General features: G+C 37.6%; 2 protein-coding genes and 1 pseudogene across 2 annotated transcripts; 1 reads left to right on the top strand and 2 right to left on the bottom strand.

Moving 5' to 3' along the window:
• Positions 1-46: 46 nt before the first annotated feature.
• Positions 47-1,969, bottom strand: LOC133716333 (rust resistance kinase Lr10-like; annotated as a pseudogene).
• An 811-nt stretch (positions 1,970-2,780) lies between these two features.
• LOC133716332 (rust resistance kinase Lr10-like) lies at positions 2,781-5,086 on the bottom strand. Its single transcript, XM_062143043.1, has 3 exons — positions 4,188-5,086; positions 3,989-4,015; positions 2,781-3,895 (listed from the first exon to the last, which is right to left on the bottom strand). The coding sequence occupies exons 1-3, from the start codon at positions 4,903-4,905 to the stop codon at positions 2,781-2,783; spliced, it is 1,860 nt and encodes a 619-aa protein (XP_061999027.1). The 5' UTR covers positions 4,906-5,086.
• Positions 5,087-5,255: 169 nt separating this feature from the next.
• On the top strand, positions 5,256-8,742 carry LOC133715770 (rust resistance kinase Lr10-like). Its single transcript, XM_062142406.1, has 6 exons — positions 5,256-6,181; positions 6,786-6,818; positions 6,945-6,977; positions 7,159-7,188; positions 7,315-7,344; positions 7,488-8,742. The coding sequence occupies exons 1-6, from the start codon at positions 5,449-5,451 to the stop codon at positions 8,609-8,611; spliced, it is 1,983 nt and encodes a 660-aa protein (XP_061998390.1). The 5' UTR covers positions 5,256-5,448; the 3' UTR covers positions 8,612-8,742.
• Positions 8,743-16,015: the final 7,273 nt, after the last annotated feature.

Genomic DNA, 16,015 nt, shown 5'->3' with positions numbered 1-16,015 from the left:
TACCACACGGTTTCTTTAGCCTCTGCTCTCTTAGAGGGGTTTGTTCTCTGGATTAGTTTACTTGGACTTTTTCGTTTGTTGAGCTTCTCTCTGTTTTCATTTCCTTTTCTTGTTGGACTTGTCGCCGGTTTTGGGCATTGTTATTAATAAGTTGTTCTTTTACCACAAAAAAATTTCAAAAATATAACTTGAAAATGCGTATTCTCAAAAAAAAAAAAAAAAAAAAAAAAAAAGATGTTTTTTGACATACTACCTGAATACATTATAGGACTCATCCACAGGTAACTCAGTTGAACATACAACATAAGTATTATATAGTCTATAAACTCCCATTAATCTGTTCTAGCTCAAAAATTACTTCTAGTTGGACGTTTAAGTTTCTCGGAAGTGTACTTGTACTTGTTCCTGCTGGACCTTGACAGGCAAAAGGATTTGAAGGCATGGTTAGATTTTCTCCTCCTTCCAACATGTGAACCACCCCTTGCATAGAAGGCTGATCTACAGGGTGCCATTGGATGCACCAGAGACCTACAATTGCAAGTGTCTTTGCAATTTTAGTACCTCCTTCTTCAGCCATATGGGTAGTTAGGTCATCTCCTTCTAGATGATTATAGATCCGTTCTGGGTAGTTAACTTCGTTGCTGTTCTCTGTGGTTGAACCAATATTCTTTCTCCCTCCTACCATCTCAAGCAGTACCATTCCATAACTATAGAAATCTGATTTATAGGACACATTTCCGAAGTTCCTGGAGATGCACCGCATCGTTCCGAACTTCAGGCGCGATGTACCCCATCGTTCCCCTAGCTGTAGTCATTGACACTATACTTTGATTCTTGGAACATAACTTGGCCAAACCAAAATCAGAAATCTTTGCATTGAAGTTATGGTCTAGCAAAACATTATGGGGTTTGATATCAAAATGTAGGATTCGTTGATTGCATCCTTGGTGCAGATATTCAATTCCTTTTGCTATTCCTAGAGCAATATCTTGTAACTCATCGCAACCAAGGAAAGAATTGTTATTGTCTGATGATAAAATGAAATCTTGTAGTGACCCATTAGATAAGAAGTCATAAACAGGAGTCGTCTGAATCCATCCGCACAGAATCCAACCAATCGAACCACATTAACATGGTGGATATGACCCATTGTTCCCACTTCGTTTACAAACTCTTCCCCATTCCCATTGGTACTATTGAGGACTTCCACAGCAACAAAACATCCAGCAAGTTTTCCCTTAAAAACAGTCCCATAGGATCCTTAATTTTTCCTTGAATTGATTTGTAATGCTCTTAATATTTGCATAAGAATATCTGCTTGGTTTAAAGTGCTCTGTAATCCTCTAAAAATACTTCAATTTTTAATTGACTCTCCTTTCCTTTTTTGTCAGAACTGCAGACATGATAAGCTGCAGCGGCAAGTAATATGACTACAAATGAACTGAGGTATGTACCTGTACATATTTGCTGTCAGTAAATACTGCCACTAAATATTGACATGAAACAGAGGAAGAAGCTAGTCAAACAACTCACCTGTTGCTACTATCTTGTTTTGTGCAGCTGTAAATGATAATAGTAAAATCAGACTACCATGTTTGTCAAATCAATTATGTATGCAAATTATGAGCTATTACTAGTACATAATACACAAGTGGTATGACAGCGTAAGGAGCCAAGGAATGTTTCACAAAAATAAAATGCAACTGAGCTTGATATCCCTTCGTATAAGTTTCTATCCCATTTCTTATGCAGATATGCCCATGGAATGAACTGTCATATGCATATGCTAATGTGTATATCTCTCATTTCATGAATACAGGAATAATCATGATTGGGATTTGTAATTGGAATGTGTAACAAATATAGGAAAATATATGTTGCTCTTTTATCCCTTTCCAAAAAAAAAAAAATGTTGCTCTTTTACCTCCTTTCCCTTTATAGCATTCAATTTCAGTACTTTTGGTGCCATTGTTCTTCAATCCACATTTGTTGCCCCGTGCTTCACATTGTGCACAAAATGGTTCCAACCATTCCAAATAAAGATCTTGAGGATCATCTGACGTGAATGGAACTGATGAATAATTATATATCTTTGTACAAGACAGAAGGGGAAGTAGTAGATGTCAACACCAAATTGAAGCCAATAAATTTGGTAGGCAGAAGCCAATAAATTTGGTAGGCAGGGCCACTCAAGCAGGGGATTGGACCAATAAAGATTGTCGATTCCCTTTCAGCTGAAGAACAAATGAATAAGGTAATTTTAGTCATTTGGTATTCTGAGTAGTAGAAGAGAGAGATTGACATGTTTTGGATTTTCAATAGCTTCACCAGCAAGCAATTTTCTGGGTCATATAGCTGGATTTGCTGAGTTACTTGCTATACAAATAGTGTTGATGCATGCACATTGTTTCATGATACTTTGGAACGGAAAGAGTTTGGGGTCATAGAGAGCCTGGGGCCTTTGGACTTCATTGATTATATATTAGAACTGCTACTTGCATGTTCTAAGTACAGATCAATTTGTAGTTGAATTGGCCAATTAATGATCAGAGTAAGAGTTCAATTCCCTTTTACCTACAGCTTTTCATTATATTTATGGTGAATGTTCAGTATAGCCCCTTGTTCTGGTATTAGAAGAAATATTCACTTCACTGATATACAAATTAGATGTATAATATAATGGGAACTGAAGAAATTAAACAGCCTACATGCTATGTGAGCATGCAAATTGGATGCCCTACAAGGCAAATGCATTTTCCTATAATGATACCAATCCTACATTACTCTAATTCAGTAATTGTTTCTAATTCGAGGCACATGGGTCTTTTAGGGATACTTCCAACATCTGCTCTACTATGACCTGTTGTTGCAAAAGGATTAGGCGGCATTGTTAATTTTTCTCCTCCCTCTAGCATCTGAACCACTGCTTTCATGGAAGGACGAGCCACTGGGTACCACTGGATGCATGAGAGCCCAATAATTGAAAGTTTCTCTGGAATTTTTGAATTTCCTTCTTCCCCAATATGGATTCGGAGGTCTTCTCCTTTTTCCAGGAGGTTATAGATCCATTTTGGGTAATAAACTGCATGCATGTTGTCCATGGTTGCACCAATATTCTTCCTCCCTCCTACCATCTCAAGCAACAGCATTCCGAAACTATAGACATCCGACTTCTGAGACACATTCCCAAAGTTCCTGGAGAACACTTCAGGTGCAATGTAGCCCATAGTGCCCCTTGCTGTTGTCATTGATACTATACTTTGATCCTTTGAACATAACTTGGCCAAACCAAAATCAGAAATTTTTGGAGTGAAATTTTGGTCTAGCAAAACATTATGGGGTTTGATATCAAAATGAAGGATTTGTTGATCGCATCCTTGATGTAGATATTCAATTCCTTTGGCTATGCCTAGAGCAACATCTTGCAACTTATCCCAACCCAAAAAACCATTCGTATTATCTGCTGATGAAATGAAATCTTGCAGTGAACCATTGGGGAAGAAGTCATAAACAAGAGCTCGTTCAAATCCATCAGCACAAAAGCCAACTAAGCGGACCACATTAACATGGTGGATATGACCGAGAGTTCCCACTTCATTTATGAACTCTTCCCCATTCCCATCTGAAATTTTCAAGACTTTCACAGCAACATGGAGTTCAGAAGAAAGATTTCCTTTAAACACTGTTCCATAGGCTCCTTCTCCTACCTTGTCCTTGAATTGATTTGTAATTCGCTTGATATCTGCATATGAGTATCTGCTTGGCTTGAGAGCTTTGTAATCTTCCAAAAATCTTTCAATTTTTCTTTGATGTTCCTTTTCCTTTCTATCAGAGTTATAAGCACGATAGACAGGGATGAGCAGTAGTAAGAGAAGGAATGAACCTACAGTTGCACCTGCGCATGAACTATCAAGTAAATATATATCTCTAGTTTCTCATATATATATATATATATAGACACAGAACAAAACTTTTAAGAAAAACTCACCTGTAGCAACTAATTTGGTTGTCGCACCTGTAAGAAACAATAATGAGACTGTTAAGCATGTGAAAGTACTGATCAATAACAAACTAGCAAGTGAAATGCGATTTGCTGAAATTTCAATTGATGAATGCAGGAAACTGTAAGAACTAGCACCAGATCACAATATATGAATGAAAGCAGGATATATATCATGTATGCTTACTTGGTTTCCTCAAGTGAACACATTCAATTTCAGTGTTGGTGCCATTCATCTGCAATCTACAGCTCTTACCCTCTGCCTCACATTCAGTACAATTTGGTTTAGACCAATTCAGTATAAAATCCTCTTTATTTCCCCACCAAGTTCCAAATGGAAGTGATAAAACATCATACATCTTTGTACAAGACCTTACTGATACCATGTATCTAAGTAAATCCAAGTCTGAAGGAAAGGCGTATGTTTGGGAGGCAGGGCCACCGAGGCAAGGGACTTGCTTTAGATACTCTCTTTCAACGGGAATAGTAGGACAATGATATAGTGTAATATTCATGCTTGTAATATACATGCTTTCCTCTGGGAAATAGAATGGAGAAGTTGGCATGTGTGGGATGCCGAAAGGCTTTAGCAGGAGGCAATCATCTGGTTGATTGAGCTGGATTGTTTGTTGCTTATAATCTATGTGTTTGACAAAGAATTTTACCAGCACTAATGACTTCTCCGCAAGTACTGTTTCATTGGGCTGGGTGCATTGAAGCACAGGATCATAGCCACAATGCTGTCCGCGACGGAAAGGGTAGTGAATGGCTGGAGCATCATTATCCTCACACTTGGATTCTGTGCAGGAATTTCCGGCTGCTCCCAGCAGTTTGGAGGAAGTTATTAAGAAGAAGCAGAAGAAAGAGACGAGCATCTGCTGTATTTCTGAAGTAACAGTTGCCATGGATGTTTTCGAAGCAGAGCTAAGCACGATCGATATCTAAAACTCTTGCCAACTTGTTTAGTTGACCAGTTGAAGGGAGTTGGAAGGAAGCTTGGTCTTTGGTAGTGTTTAATTGAGTAATTGACTAATACTCTAATATGAATGAAAAACGAAACCCAAAGAAGAACAAAGTCCAACAAAGCAGGCCACCGACTCAGTATACATTATTTGATTTGACTTATCAAATCTCAATTTACATATGCAACTTTCCTTTCCATATAAATTTTTTAAATTTAAATTTCTATTTTTCAACTAAGAAGTGTCTATTCATATTCAAAAGCATCAAATATTACCGAGACCAAAATTAGTGGTTCCTTCCCTCCAACTTTGACATAGCTACCATATGACTTTGATTTCCATATTAGTTTTCAGACTGAGAATACTTCTCTGGTGCAACAGTTCTATCGATCTTATCTAATTCGAATTGAAGCTGGTGCCAGAGAAGCTAGAACCAGAACCCTCTCTCTCGATCTCTCTCTCTCTCTCTCTCTCATCCATCCATCCATGGGAATAAGTGGAAGATCCTGGTCTCTAGCCTTTGTTGTAGTTAGCTTATTCTTTCAAACTTGTAACGCTAACACGAAGGATGATAGTCCCAAGTGTACTTCTTCATGCGGCAACATCCATAACATAAGCTACCCTTTCCGGCTGAAGCATGATCCAAAGCATTGCTCATCACGGTTTACTCTGTTATGCGACAACAACATTACAATACTAGACCAATCTGCTTTTGGAAGATTCTATGTACAGGCAATCAACTATGAGAATCAAACAATCCGAGTTGTAGATCCTGGCCTATTTCAGAACAATAATTGCTCCTCCATACCCCAAAATCGTTTACCTTTTCTTTCGGGTAGAGCTATGTATTCATACGATTTATTTTCAACACCCATATTCTTCTTGAGGTGTAACAATCCGGTAAATTCTTCTATGTATGTGGACACTGCTTCCTGCATTAATACTAGTGCTGGTACCGCTTCTTCTTTGGCATCCCCAGATTCCCCACCAAACACATACGGCTATGTCAAAGTTGGTAATATGGATCTAGGGGATTTGAACGAGGGTTGCAGTACAGAGTGGATGGCTTCTGCAATGTTGAACTCCTTTAATTTGTACAACAGCTCTTATAAATACATACACAATGCACTCGTGTATGGATTTGAGCTTCACTATACGATTTCAGAGGCTTGTGAGCAATGGAGTACTAATGCAAAGTGTTTTCCACGCAGTATCAAAGGTGAGTAAATTCCTAGATGCACGGTTTTAGCCTACACACGTACATACATGGATTGTTTAATTTATCAGAAAAATACAGACACACACAGACACACAGACACACACCTAGATGCACGGTTTTAGCCTACACACATACATACATGGATTGTTTGATTTATCAGAAAAATACAGACACACACAGACACACAGACACAGACACACACACACACACACAACATATATGTATAAATTTGCCTTCAATATTGCACTAATGTATAAATTTGGATAATGGTGGACGAGATCCCCTAAACCAACTCCACGCAATTGTAGAATAGATCCATGCCTGTATCGAGTTGTCTACCACTCTATGGATTTATCTAACATTGCAGAGAGCTAGTCTGCCCCTACCACTCTGGATTTACCTACATACATATGATTTACAAAGTGACTAATGTAAGTTCTTCCAGTAATAATACATGTAATCACATTTGTTGGCCATAATGTAATGTCACTTCGTAGTCTTTTCTTCCCTTTATTTTTTCATTTTCAGATCAATTGATTGATCTGAAAGGCATGAAAAGTACAAGACTGGTGTAATAGTAGAACCTTTTTCTTTGTCACTGCAGGTTTCTTTCAATTAGTGTGGGAGTTAATACGCAGTAAGGATTCTTTCATCAGAAAAGATAATTTTTATTGGAATCTCTATCAAAACTTGATTTTAAAGTTAGTGAAGTGCATGGTATACTAATGATCTTTTTTATCTCCTTGTCTGTTTTTTATTGTAGAATTCTTTGCTCCTGGATACACCATTTATGTTGGTAAGGAAATTTTCACTAATCATTACATTTAATATTGATTCCTCTTGAAGTACATGAGAATTACTAATGGATTAAATAGAATTCGGGGTAAATGATGGGAGGTTAATCAAGTACAGGATCCTAGTTTCTCTAGTCAATTTTTTGATCACTTTTTTTTATTGTATTTCTTGCATTCTTGCAGGTTATAAGTGGCTGCCCTCCAACTCTACCGGTAACAGCCTTCTTTTGTTGCATATATGATTAACCAAGTCTTTGATTAACTTTATACATTCACTTTGATACTTAGATAATATTATCAAGCCTTTAATTTCCTTCACTTTTGTTATTGTTCATGCAGATGTTCGATGGGCACTATTGTTTAATGTTGGTAAGAATTACCTTTTATGTACCTAACTTGGCTTAAGGGCTACTTCTACATATCTTCATTTCTTCAATATATATTTAGCATAGACTTGGAAAGCCAGAATTCAATTATCTTCTCATGATTGTTTTCTCGATGTTCTTGCACAGGACTCCTATTCCTGGTAAAATTTATATTGGGGACTCCATTTGTGACTCTGCTTTTGATCAAGAAATGGCGGACAAGACATTTGTCATCATACAGAACCATCGAAGATTTTCTGCACAACGGTAGCAACTTTGTGCCAATAAGGTATTCTTTCTCAGAAATTAAGAAGATGTCCAACAATTTCAAGAACAAGCTGGGTGAAGGAGGCTATGGCTCTGTATTTAAAGGAGTATTACGTAGTGGTCGTTTTGGAGCCATTAAGATGATGGAAAATTCCAAATCAAATGGACAAGATTTTGTGAGCGAAGTGGCTACAATTGGAAGGATTCACCATGTCAATGTGGTGCAACTCATTGGTTATTGTGTTGAGGGATCAAAACGTGCTCTAGTCTATGATTTCATGCCTAATGGCTCACTTGACAAATACATTTTTTCCAATGCAGAAACTATCCCATTAAGTGTCAAGAAAATGTATGAGATCTCTCTTGGAGTGGCTCAAGGGATCGAATACCTTCATCAAGGTTGTGAAATGCAAATTTTGCATTTTGATATCAAGCCTCACAACATTCTTCTTGACGAGAATTTCATTCCAAAAGTTTCTGACTTTGGTCTTGCAAAGTTATATTCAACTGATGATAGTATTGTGACTTTGACGGCAGCAAGGGGGACAATGGGATATATTGCACCAGAGTTGTTCTACAAAAATATTGGAGGTGTCTCGTACAAAGCTGATGTGTATAGTTTTGGAATGTTGTTGATGGAAATGGCAAGCAAACGGAAAAATTTCAAAGAATTGGCGGTGCATGAAAGCCAAACCTACTTCCCTTCATGGGTGTATGATCAATATGAAAAGGGAAGGGACTTGGAGATGGGTGATGCCACTGATGAGGAGAAGAAAATAATAAAAAGGATGGTTGTAACAGCCTTATGGTGTATACAGATGAACCCAAGTCATCGTCCGTCAATGAGAAAAGTCAGAGAGATGCTGGAAGGAGATGTTGAACTCTTACAAATGCCTCCCAATCCTTTTACGTGCTCAGAAGAGATACCCCTTGCCGATGTCCAGAATAATATTGATCCAACATGTTCAAACACTCAGCTAACGTGCACACTGTCAGCTAGGTAATGAACCCTCCATTACAATGCAAAGGATTTAGTGCGTTAATGCTTATATAGCAAGTGTAGAGGCTTTTGTGGTGTACCTACATGTTAAATGTTATTGGAGTTTTTTATATTCCTACAGTTTTGCTGGTGCCGTATTGTTTTTGTGCTTCACGAGTCTTATTTTGACAATGATAGTGTGGATGTAATACTTATTAGGATCAGAATGTGTTGCAGTTTCATAGTATACAAGTTTTAAGCATACAAACCTCAAATTAGTGGAGGTGGAAAATGAACACAAACGAATTAATTAAGCATTTAGCCGAACAACTGGTGTGCATTATTGAAGACGACATGTTTTGAAACAGCAATGATTCGATAAATTACCACGAACAGCGATGCTAAACAATCTACTTAATAGGGATAACCGAGTGCGAGAAATAAGGGAGTACCACTTTGGTTGAAGAAAGCGGCCGTTGGTTCGTTTGCTCCAACTTGGAGCCTCCAAGCTTTCCCCGGGAATGTCCCTCTGAATGATGACAGCAATTAAGGAGAAAATGAGCTCTAATTTAAAGCAGAGGAATTTGGGAGTGGTGATTGCAAATATGACTCTGTGCGCTTGTGTTTTATGTTTTATTTGGGCTTTGGTGCGTGTTAGTATGGGTCTTCAGCTGTTTTTAATCGCTGTAGCTTTTGTTTTGGGTCTTCAGATGTTTTCCCTCGACAGCTTGACGGGAAAAGATGGCAAGAATCCACCATAGGGACGGGTACCCCTAATGAAGGGAAGCTTTTGGGGGACACCGGGTAATACATATGGAGAGGGATAGTATTATTATAATTTTTTTTTGGACAAATCAGGGATAGTATAGTATTATTTACCTTTATCCCCATCACATCCGTTATGTTTTTTTTTTTTTGGCAATATGAAAATTTTATTTTGAACCTCAAAAATCATAAATAACAAGGAAGAACACCCGGACAAAAAAAAAAAAAAAAAAGGCTAATAGGTCTTTTTGTTAACCCAAGTGGTGTGGGGTCATTGAGTTAAGGTTATGTTAGATCAGGAATTTAATTCCCCCTCAAAATTAAAAAAAAAATTAATCAATTAATTATTAAATTATTCGGTATTTAAGTTTTAAAATCAAAGTTTTGTTTCTGACTTTTCATTTTTGATCTATGGCTCGATTTTGGAATTGGGGAGAGGGAGAGGGAGGGAGGAAGGGAGGGAGAGGGAGAGAGAGAGAGAGAGAGTGATTGATATGTATTTGGCTTGGTGCAGATTGGATTTATTAGGTGCAAGGGCAAAATCGTCAGGGATTGAATAATATAAAGATGCAAGTGGCCTTATGTGTACAAAAAATATTAGGTGGCCTTATGGTTAATTGAAGTTTTAAAATGACATTTATATGTAATTTTTAAAAAAATTAATGATTAAATTTTAGTATTTAAATTATATAGACAGTATTGTAAGCCGAGGGCTGATCTCCTCAGAAGATGCTGAGGTTCTAGCTTGCCAACGTGCCATGGCATTTGCTATAGAGCAAGAATTTCTTCGTGCTATTCTAGAAACAGAGGCACAAGAGGTATAAATGCAACTTGGTCCAGTCTCTAGACCTCGGCTTTGTGTCGCATATATGAAGATTTGAGTCTGCTGTTTGAGGCTCATAGCAATACGAGGGTAACCTATATTAGCAACTTGGTCCAGTCTCTAGACCTCGGCTTTGTGTCGCATATATGAAGATTTGAGTCTGCTGTTTGAGGCTCATAGCAATACGAGGGTAACCTATATTAGTAGAAAGGATGATTGCCCATTCCTTAGTTGCACATGGCAATATGTTGGTAGAAGATTGCTTTTACTTTTCTGCTCCTACTTTTCTTATGGCTGCTGTTGCAGCTGAAATTCCTTTGATATAGTTTGTTTCATTTCAATAAAGAACTGACTTCATTCCATAAAAAAAAATAGAGGTTATGTGAGGGTGTAAAATTTTGACAACGGTTTCTAGTTAGGATATGGCCTAATAAAGAGGTAAATTAACCTATTTAGAAAAAATACCTTGAAGTGAGACCTCTGCAAGCAGATTTGTGTGAAGAGAAATCCCGTTAAGGCGAATCTGGGCAAGGAGAAATCCTCTCAAGGCGAATCTAGGTGAGAAGTAATTCCCTTAATAAAAATCTGTGTAAGAAGAGATCTCCTCAAGGCGAATACGGATGAGGAGAAATCTCCTCTAAGCGAATCTGAGTGAAGAGTATTCCCTTCAAAAGAAATCCGAGTGTGGAGTGGAATCCAAGTAAAGAGAAATTCCCTCAAGACGAATCTAATCTAGCTGAGGAAAATTCATGACAAAACAATTTCAGTAAATAAAAGAAAACAAACTTGATGGAGCCATATTTCAAAAAGTAACTCATTGTAGTTTAAAAACCTTATGGAGCCACTCAGTATCTCTTTCTGGATGTGGATGAAGTTGACACTCATATATATTTATATGTAAATCTAATAAATTAACTCTATCGAAAAATATATATTTTTCAGAATATTTTCAATATATTTTTAATATTTCTAATATATATATTTTTTTTTCAAAGTTCAGATAAATATGTAAAAACTGATGTTTTAATCCTTAGACCAAACTATTGAGTTTGTATCTGCTTATTGCTCAAAATATGGTTTAATACTTTGAAAATCACGCACATCATGTGTTTGTATCTATTTATGCTCAAAATATAAGTTCTCTATGACGTCAAGTGATTAGGCGTATTTACAGTACATAGTGCAATTATCGAGTCACAGTTTGCAATATCTTCCTTAAAGTACGCACATCATGAGCCACCACGGCTCCGCCGCCTTTGGTGGCCTTTTTATGGCCATTTTTAGTCCTTTTGCACTTTATTATGCTTCCTATATGTGCTAGTATTAGCCCGAATAAGTAGTTAAAATTTGGATGAGAAATTAGGGTTTTGTGTGGAGAATAAATTGGGGAAAAATGTAAATTGGAAATGTTGGGGTTAGAGGGAAGCTAGTCGAAGAAAGCTAAGACGAATAATATTTGATAATAGAAAAGCTTGGGTGACTTTACGTCACATAACGTCAAGGAGAGAATATGATTTGCTAGGCTACATTCATGTTTCTTTACTTAGTCTATTGAAATTGAGTTTAAATTATTTATAAATTATTATTGGCTAGGTAATCCGGTTGAGAAAGTCTCCGAGGACATTCCTGAGATGAGACTCACCTAGTCACCCTTCATTGTGAGTTGGACTTTGATTTAAAGACATGCATGCAATTACTTCTTTGATAATTGTTTCCTTGATTTCTAGTTATTTTTTCAAGAAGCTCTATTATGATTTCTCATAAATTAATTATTGTTATCATTATGTGACTTTAATTGATTTATGTTTTGAAATAAAGTTTCTTATTTATAGAAAAGAAAGAGTTGTTCAGATGCTATTTATTGTTTATGATGTTTAAATGTTGATACATTTATGAAAAGGAAGAACCTTTTATTTTGGCAAAGTAATTTGGATTTCAACTTACCTTACAAGTACCCAACCCCATTACGATTCTTCATCAGTTTTTTGGTTACGTGCATGTATACTCTCCCACTCTGCTTGTGTACCGACAGACGCATAAGTGTATGACTAGCTCCCCCTACTCCGCTTGATGCACGTACACAGGTGTACAACCAGTTTTTCCCCCTCCCCCGCTCTACTCATGTTGAGTTCGCTCGCCATAAGTGTATGACCAGTTGTCCGCCACACTCTGCTTATTTTGATTTAGCTCATTGTAGGTGTATGACCAGTTATTTCCTTCAGTTTTCTTGAGACCTTACTAAAGCAAAGTGCTTATTTTGTTACAAGTGTATCTTATAAATTGGTATTTGAAAGTATTTGTGACTTATAACCTTTGAACTTGTCCTTTTACTATAAGTGGTTAATTGCATGCCAAAGGTTTACGAAAAAGAAATGATTTTAAGAAAAACAAGATTTATAAAAAGTAGTTTCAAAGATTAAATTGTCCTCTCACTGAGCTTGTCTCACATTTTCTATGTTTTCTTGGGGCTGTTTGGATTTCCGTTTTGCCCAGGTAGTAGATTCTGCTGAGATCGGACCGCAGCACCATATTGAGGCATTCTCCTTATCCACCATTATCCATCTTGACTTATAGGATTTGTTCCCTTTCATACTCTTATATTTCTTTCTAAATTGGACCATGTAACTTATGCTCTGATGTAACCATAAATTGAGTATTAGATTCCTAAGATGTAATTGTTGGGTTAGAAACCCTCATATTTTGGTTGGTGGATGATGTTTTGTGAAGAAGAGGAGGTCTTATTTGGAAGTTATTGGAGATTTATTATATTAGAAGTGTATTATTAGATTTACAAGTTTTTGGGTAGTCCATATTTAGGGAGGTTATGTCGAATTTTTGACAAAATCTTTTTCTAACTTGGTCGATACAAATTCACCTCGGATTCCAAGGCGGAATCAGAGAGTGTGTCTGTCACAATTGGCACATAAATTGTGCACAAGAATATGCATAAGTGCGAGATATCAGGCTTGTACCCAGTCACTAGCTGTAACGCAAAAAAATATTGGGTGGCAGTGGGTTGTAGACAAATTAGCGTAGCTGCATGCAATATTGCATAACCCCAAGCGGAAATAGGAAGATTGGTGCACATAATAACCAATGTTCGAGCAACTATTTGTAGTCGTTTAATGGCGGCTTCTGCGAGACCATTTTGGATGTGTACATGAGGAGTAGGATGCTTAACATCAATCCCCAATAACATGCAATAGCCATCGAATGTTTTCAATATAAACTCTCCAGCATTGTCAAGTCAAATCGACTTAATAAGATGATCCAGGTAGTGAGCAGTAGTCGTATAATATGTGTTAGGAATTTAGCATAAGTAGTATTTTGTGTGGATAATAAAACGACATGTGATTAGCGGGTCGATGTGTCAACTAACACCATAAAATATTTGAAAGGTCCTCAATTTGGTTGACTTGGTCCAAAGATATCCCCTTAGATTCTATGTAAGAACTGAATGAGAATTTTTGTGTCCTGTGCGTAGGACGATCTCGGTTCTAATTTCCCTAAGGAATATGCACTGCAGAACGAGCGAGGGGCCTTAGAAGTAACCAATGAGAATTTTAGCTGGGCTAGTGCGTTAGAAACGCTGTTGGAAGCAAAATGGGTGACAATTTCACCATTTAGGGCGTCACGGGTTTCTGGCCAGCGATGGACGGCGATGGCGGTCCCATGTGGTCGGGGAATCAATTTATGATTCTTGCTTCGCTTCGCTAGAAAGAATGGATGTTCATGTGAAATCTTTAATATACGGTCATCATGTCATGACCAGGATAACCTAGTCGGTCATGCCAGAGTCAGTATGTGTCTGAATCTAAGAGATCTTCTCTTATTATGTTATTGGATTCAATGGATGGAATAATAGTGCCATAAAGTCCACTAGATTGACATATAAGCTTCTCTAACATACGCATTCATCTGCAGTCATTAGATGTGATGCAAAGAAACTCTTTTCCATTCTCAGTATGAATTTTCGCTTGGAATCCATTGGCTCGAATATCTTTAAAGCTCAATAGGGTTCGATTTTCCCCAGGAGTGTATATGACTTGTGCAATAGTGATCAAGGTGTCATTAGGCAAAAGGAATTAGGTCATTCCATGTCCTTGAATTAAACTCGATGGCTCAGCCATCGTACTAACAAAGGAATATGTAGGCAATATCTCTAAGAATAATTGCCTATGGCAGAGAATGATCTGTGTAGTCGCACTATCCGCGAGACATTGAAGTTCCCCAGTGTCCACTCCTAAAAGAAAAGCTCAAAATTAAAATGGAGTCATAATGAAAAGAACTCAAAATTTTATTCATAAGCCAACGGTGTACATCATTGTTTCTTAACCACAAAGAAATCTAATTAGAAAACTAGCTAATGCATAACAAAGGTTGTCATTTAACTTCTTTTGGTAATTCCAAATTTAGCATGACCAGGGAAGTGGAGAGATGTCGGTGGAGCAAGGCTCGCTTAAGTACCACTTATCTCAACAACTTTCGTAGACATCATGCTTACTTTGGATGAGCTTATTTGAAGAAAAACTAAGACTAATGGCGTCTACTAACTACTATGACAATCGCTTAAGTACCACTTATATATCTCAACAACTTTCCTAGACATCATACTTACTTTGGATGAGCTTATTTGAAGAAAAACTAAGACTAATGGCATCTAATAACTACCATGACAATTGCCTTATTACATTATCTTGAAAAAATTAAAGACTTAAAAAAAATCGGCGGTCTTTTGATCATGGCTGATTTGAAATCTTCCACCCTTAGCTTGAGATATTCTTCTTGATCTTCTTGCTCCATGTAATGTGCTTCCCATGCTTCGCGGTACATGTTGTACGCATTTGCAACGTTCTGGGAAGCGGTGCACACCTTTTCCCAATGTTCGGATGCTCCATATTGAAGACAAGTATCACTATGCTCATGCTCCCTTGATTGAGGCGCATTAAGGGCACGATTAGGATGGCTTTTAGTGTTGGTGATGCTACCAACATGGCTGGAGGTGTTGCCTCCCTCTCTCTTCCCAAGTTGATCTCCTTGGTTCCATGTCCGCTTATTCTGGCAGTTACCTTCCAAAATAGAGTGATTATATGGACCAAGACATCTAGAAGTATCCCTAGGTTTAGGCTTTCGCTCTTAGCTACCTTCTTTAGGGGCGCAACTATAAATGGACTCTGGAATGAGCTTTGTTCCCATGGGCCTTGAGTCATAATTCTTCACAAGGATGTTATCATGCTTTTTAGCGGTAGACATGGCTCCAATCAGTTCATAAAACCTTATGATACGTCCTGCATTCACTTCGATTCGATAGTCCTGGGATGTTTTTATCACAGAATTCCATCAAGGATTTTATGCAAAGGGTAAGAATTGACTTCAAAATCACAGAAGCGGAGGTTATGCTTTTGCACTTCTAGATCCGGAAGCAAGGAGTTACTAACATTCCCAAAGTGCTCTTCAAGTGAGACCCATAGAGTTCTCGTGTCTTCTTCATTCAAATACTCGAGCTGAAGGGATTCATCCATATGACAAGTCATTAAGATGACAACTTTTGCCTTATTTGCTTCCAAAGCTTTAGCTTAGGCTACGGTAAGCACGTCCTGGCTAGGCTCTAGGATCATTGCTAGGATCCTTTGGGCCTTAAGATACTAGCAGACATCACGAACCCACTTGTGATACACTGAGCTAGTTGTCCCGAATGGGGCAAAGTCCAATTTTTTTCAAGTTGTTCATCTTAAAAAAGAACAAGTAAAAGGGGTAAGTTTTAGAGCAAAAAGCTACCATGAAAACAATATGAATTTCTGAGCATAATCGCTCTCAAGAAACTCGATTAAGAGATCTTGA

This window comes from Rosa rugosa, chromosome 6, assembly GCF_958449725.1.
Source record: "Rosa rugosa chromosome 6, drRosRugo1.1, whole genome shotgun sequence".
NCBI lineage: Eukaryota > Viridiplantae > Streptophyta > Magnoliopsida > Rosales > Rosaceae > Rosa > Rosa rugosa.
This window is presented reverse-complemented; position numbering and strand designations above follow the sequence as displayed.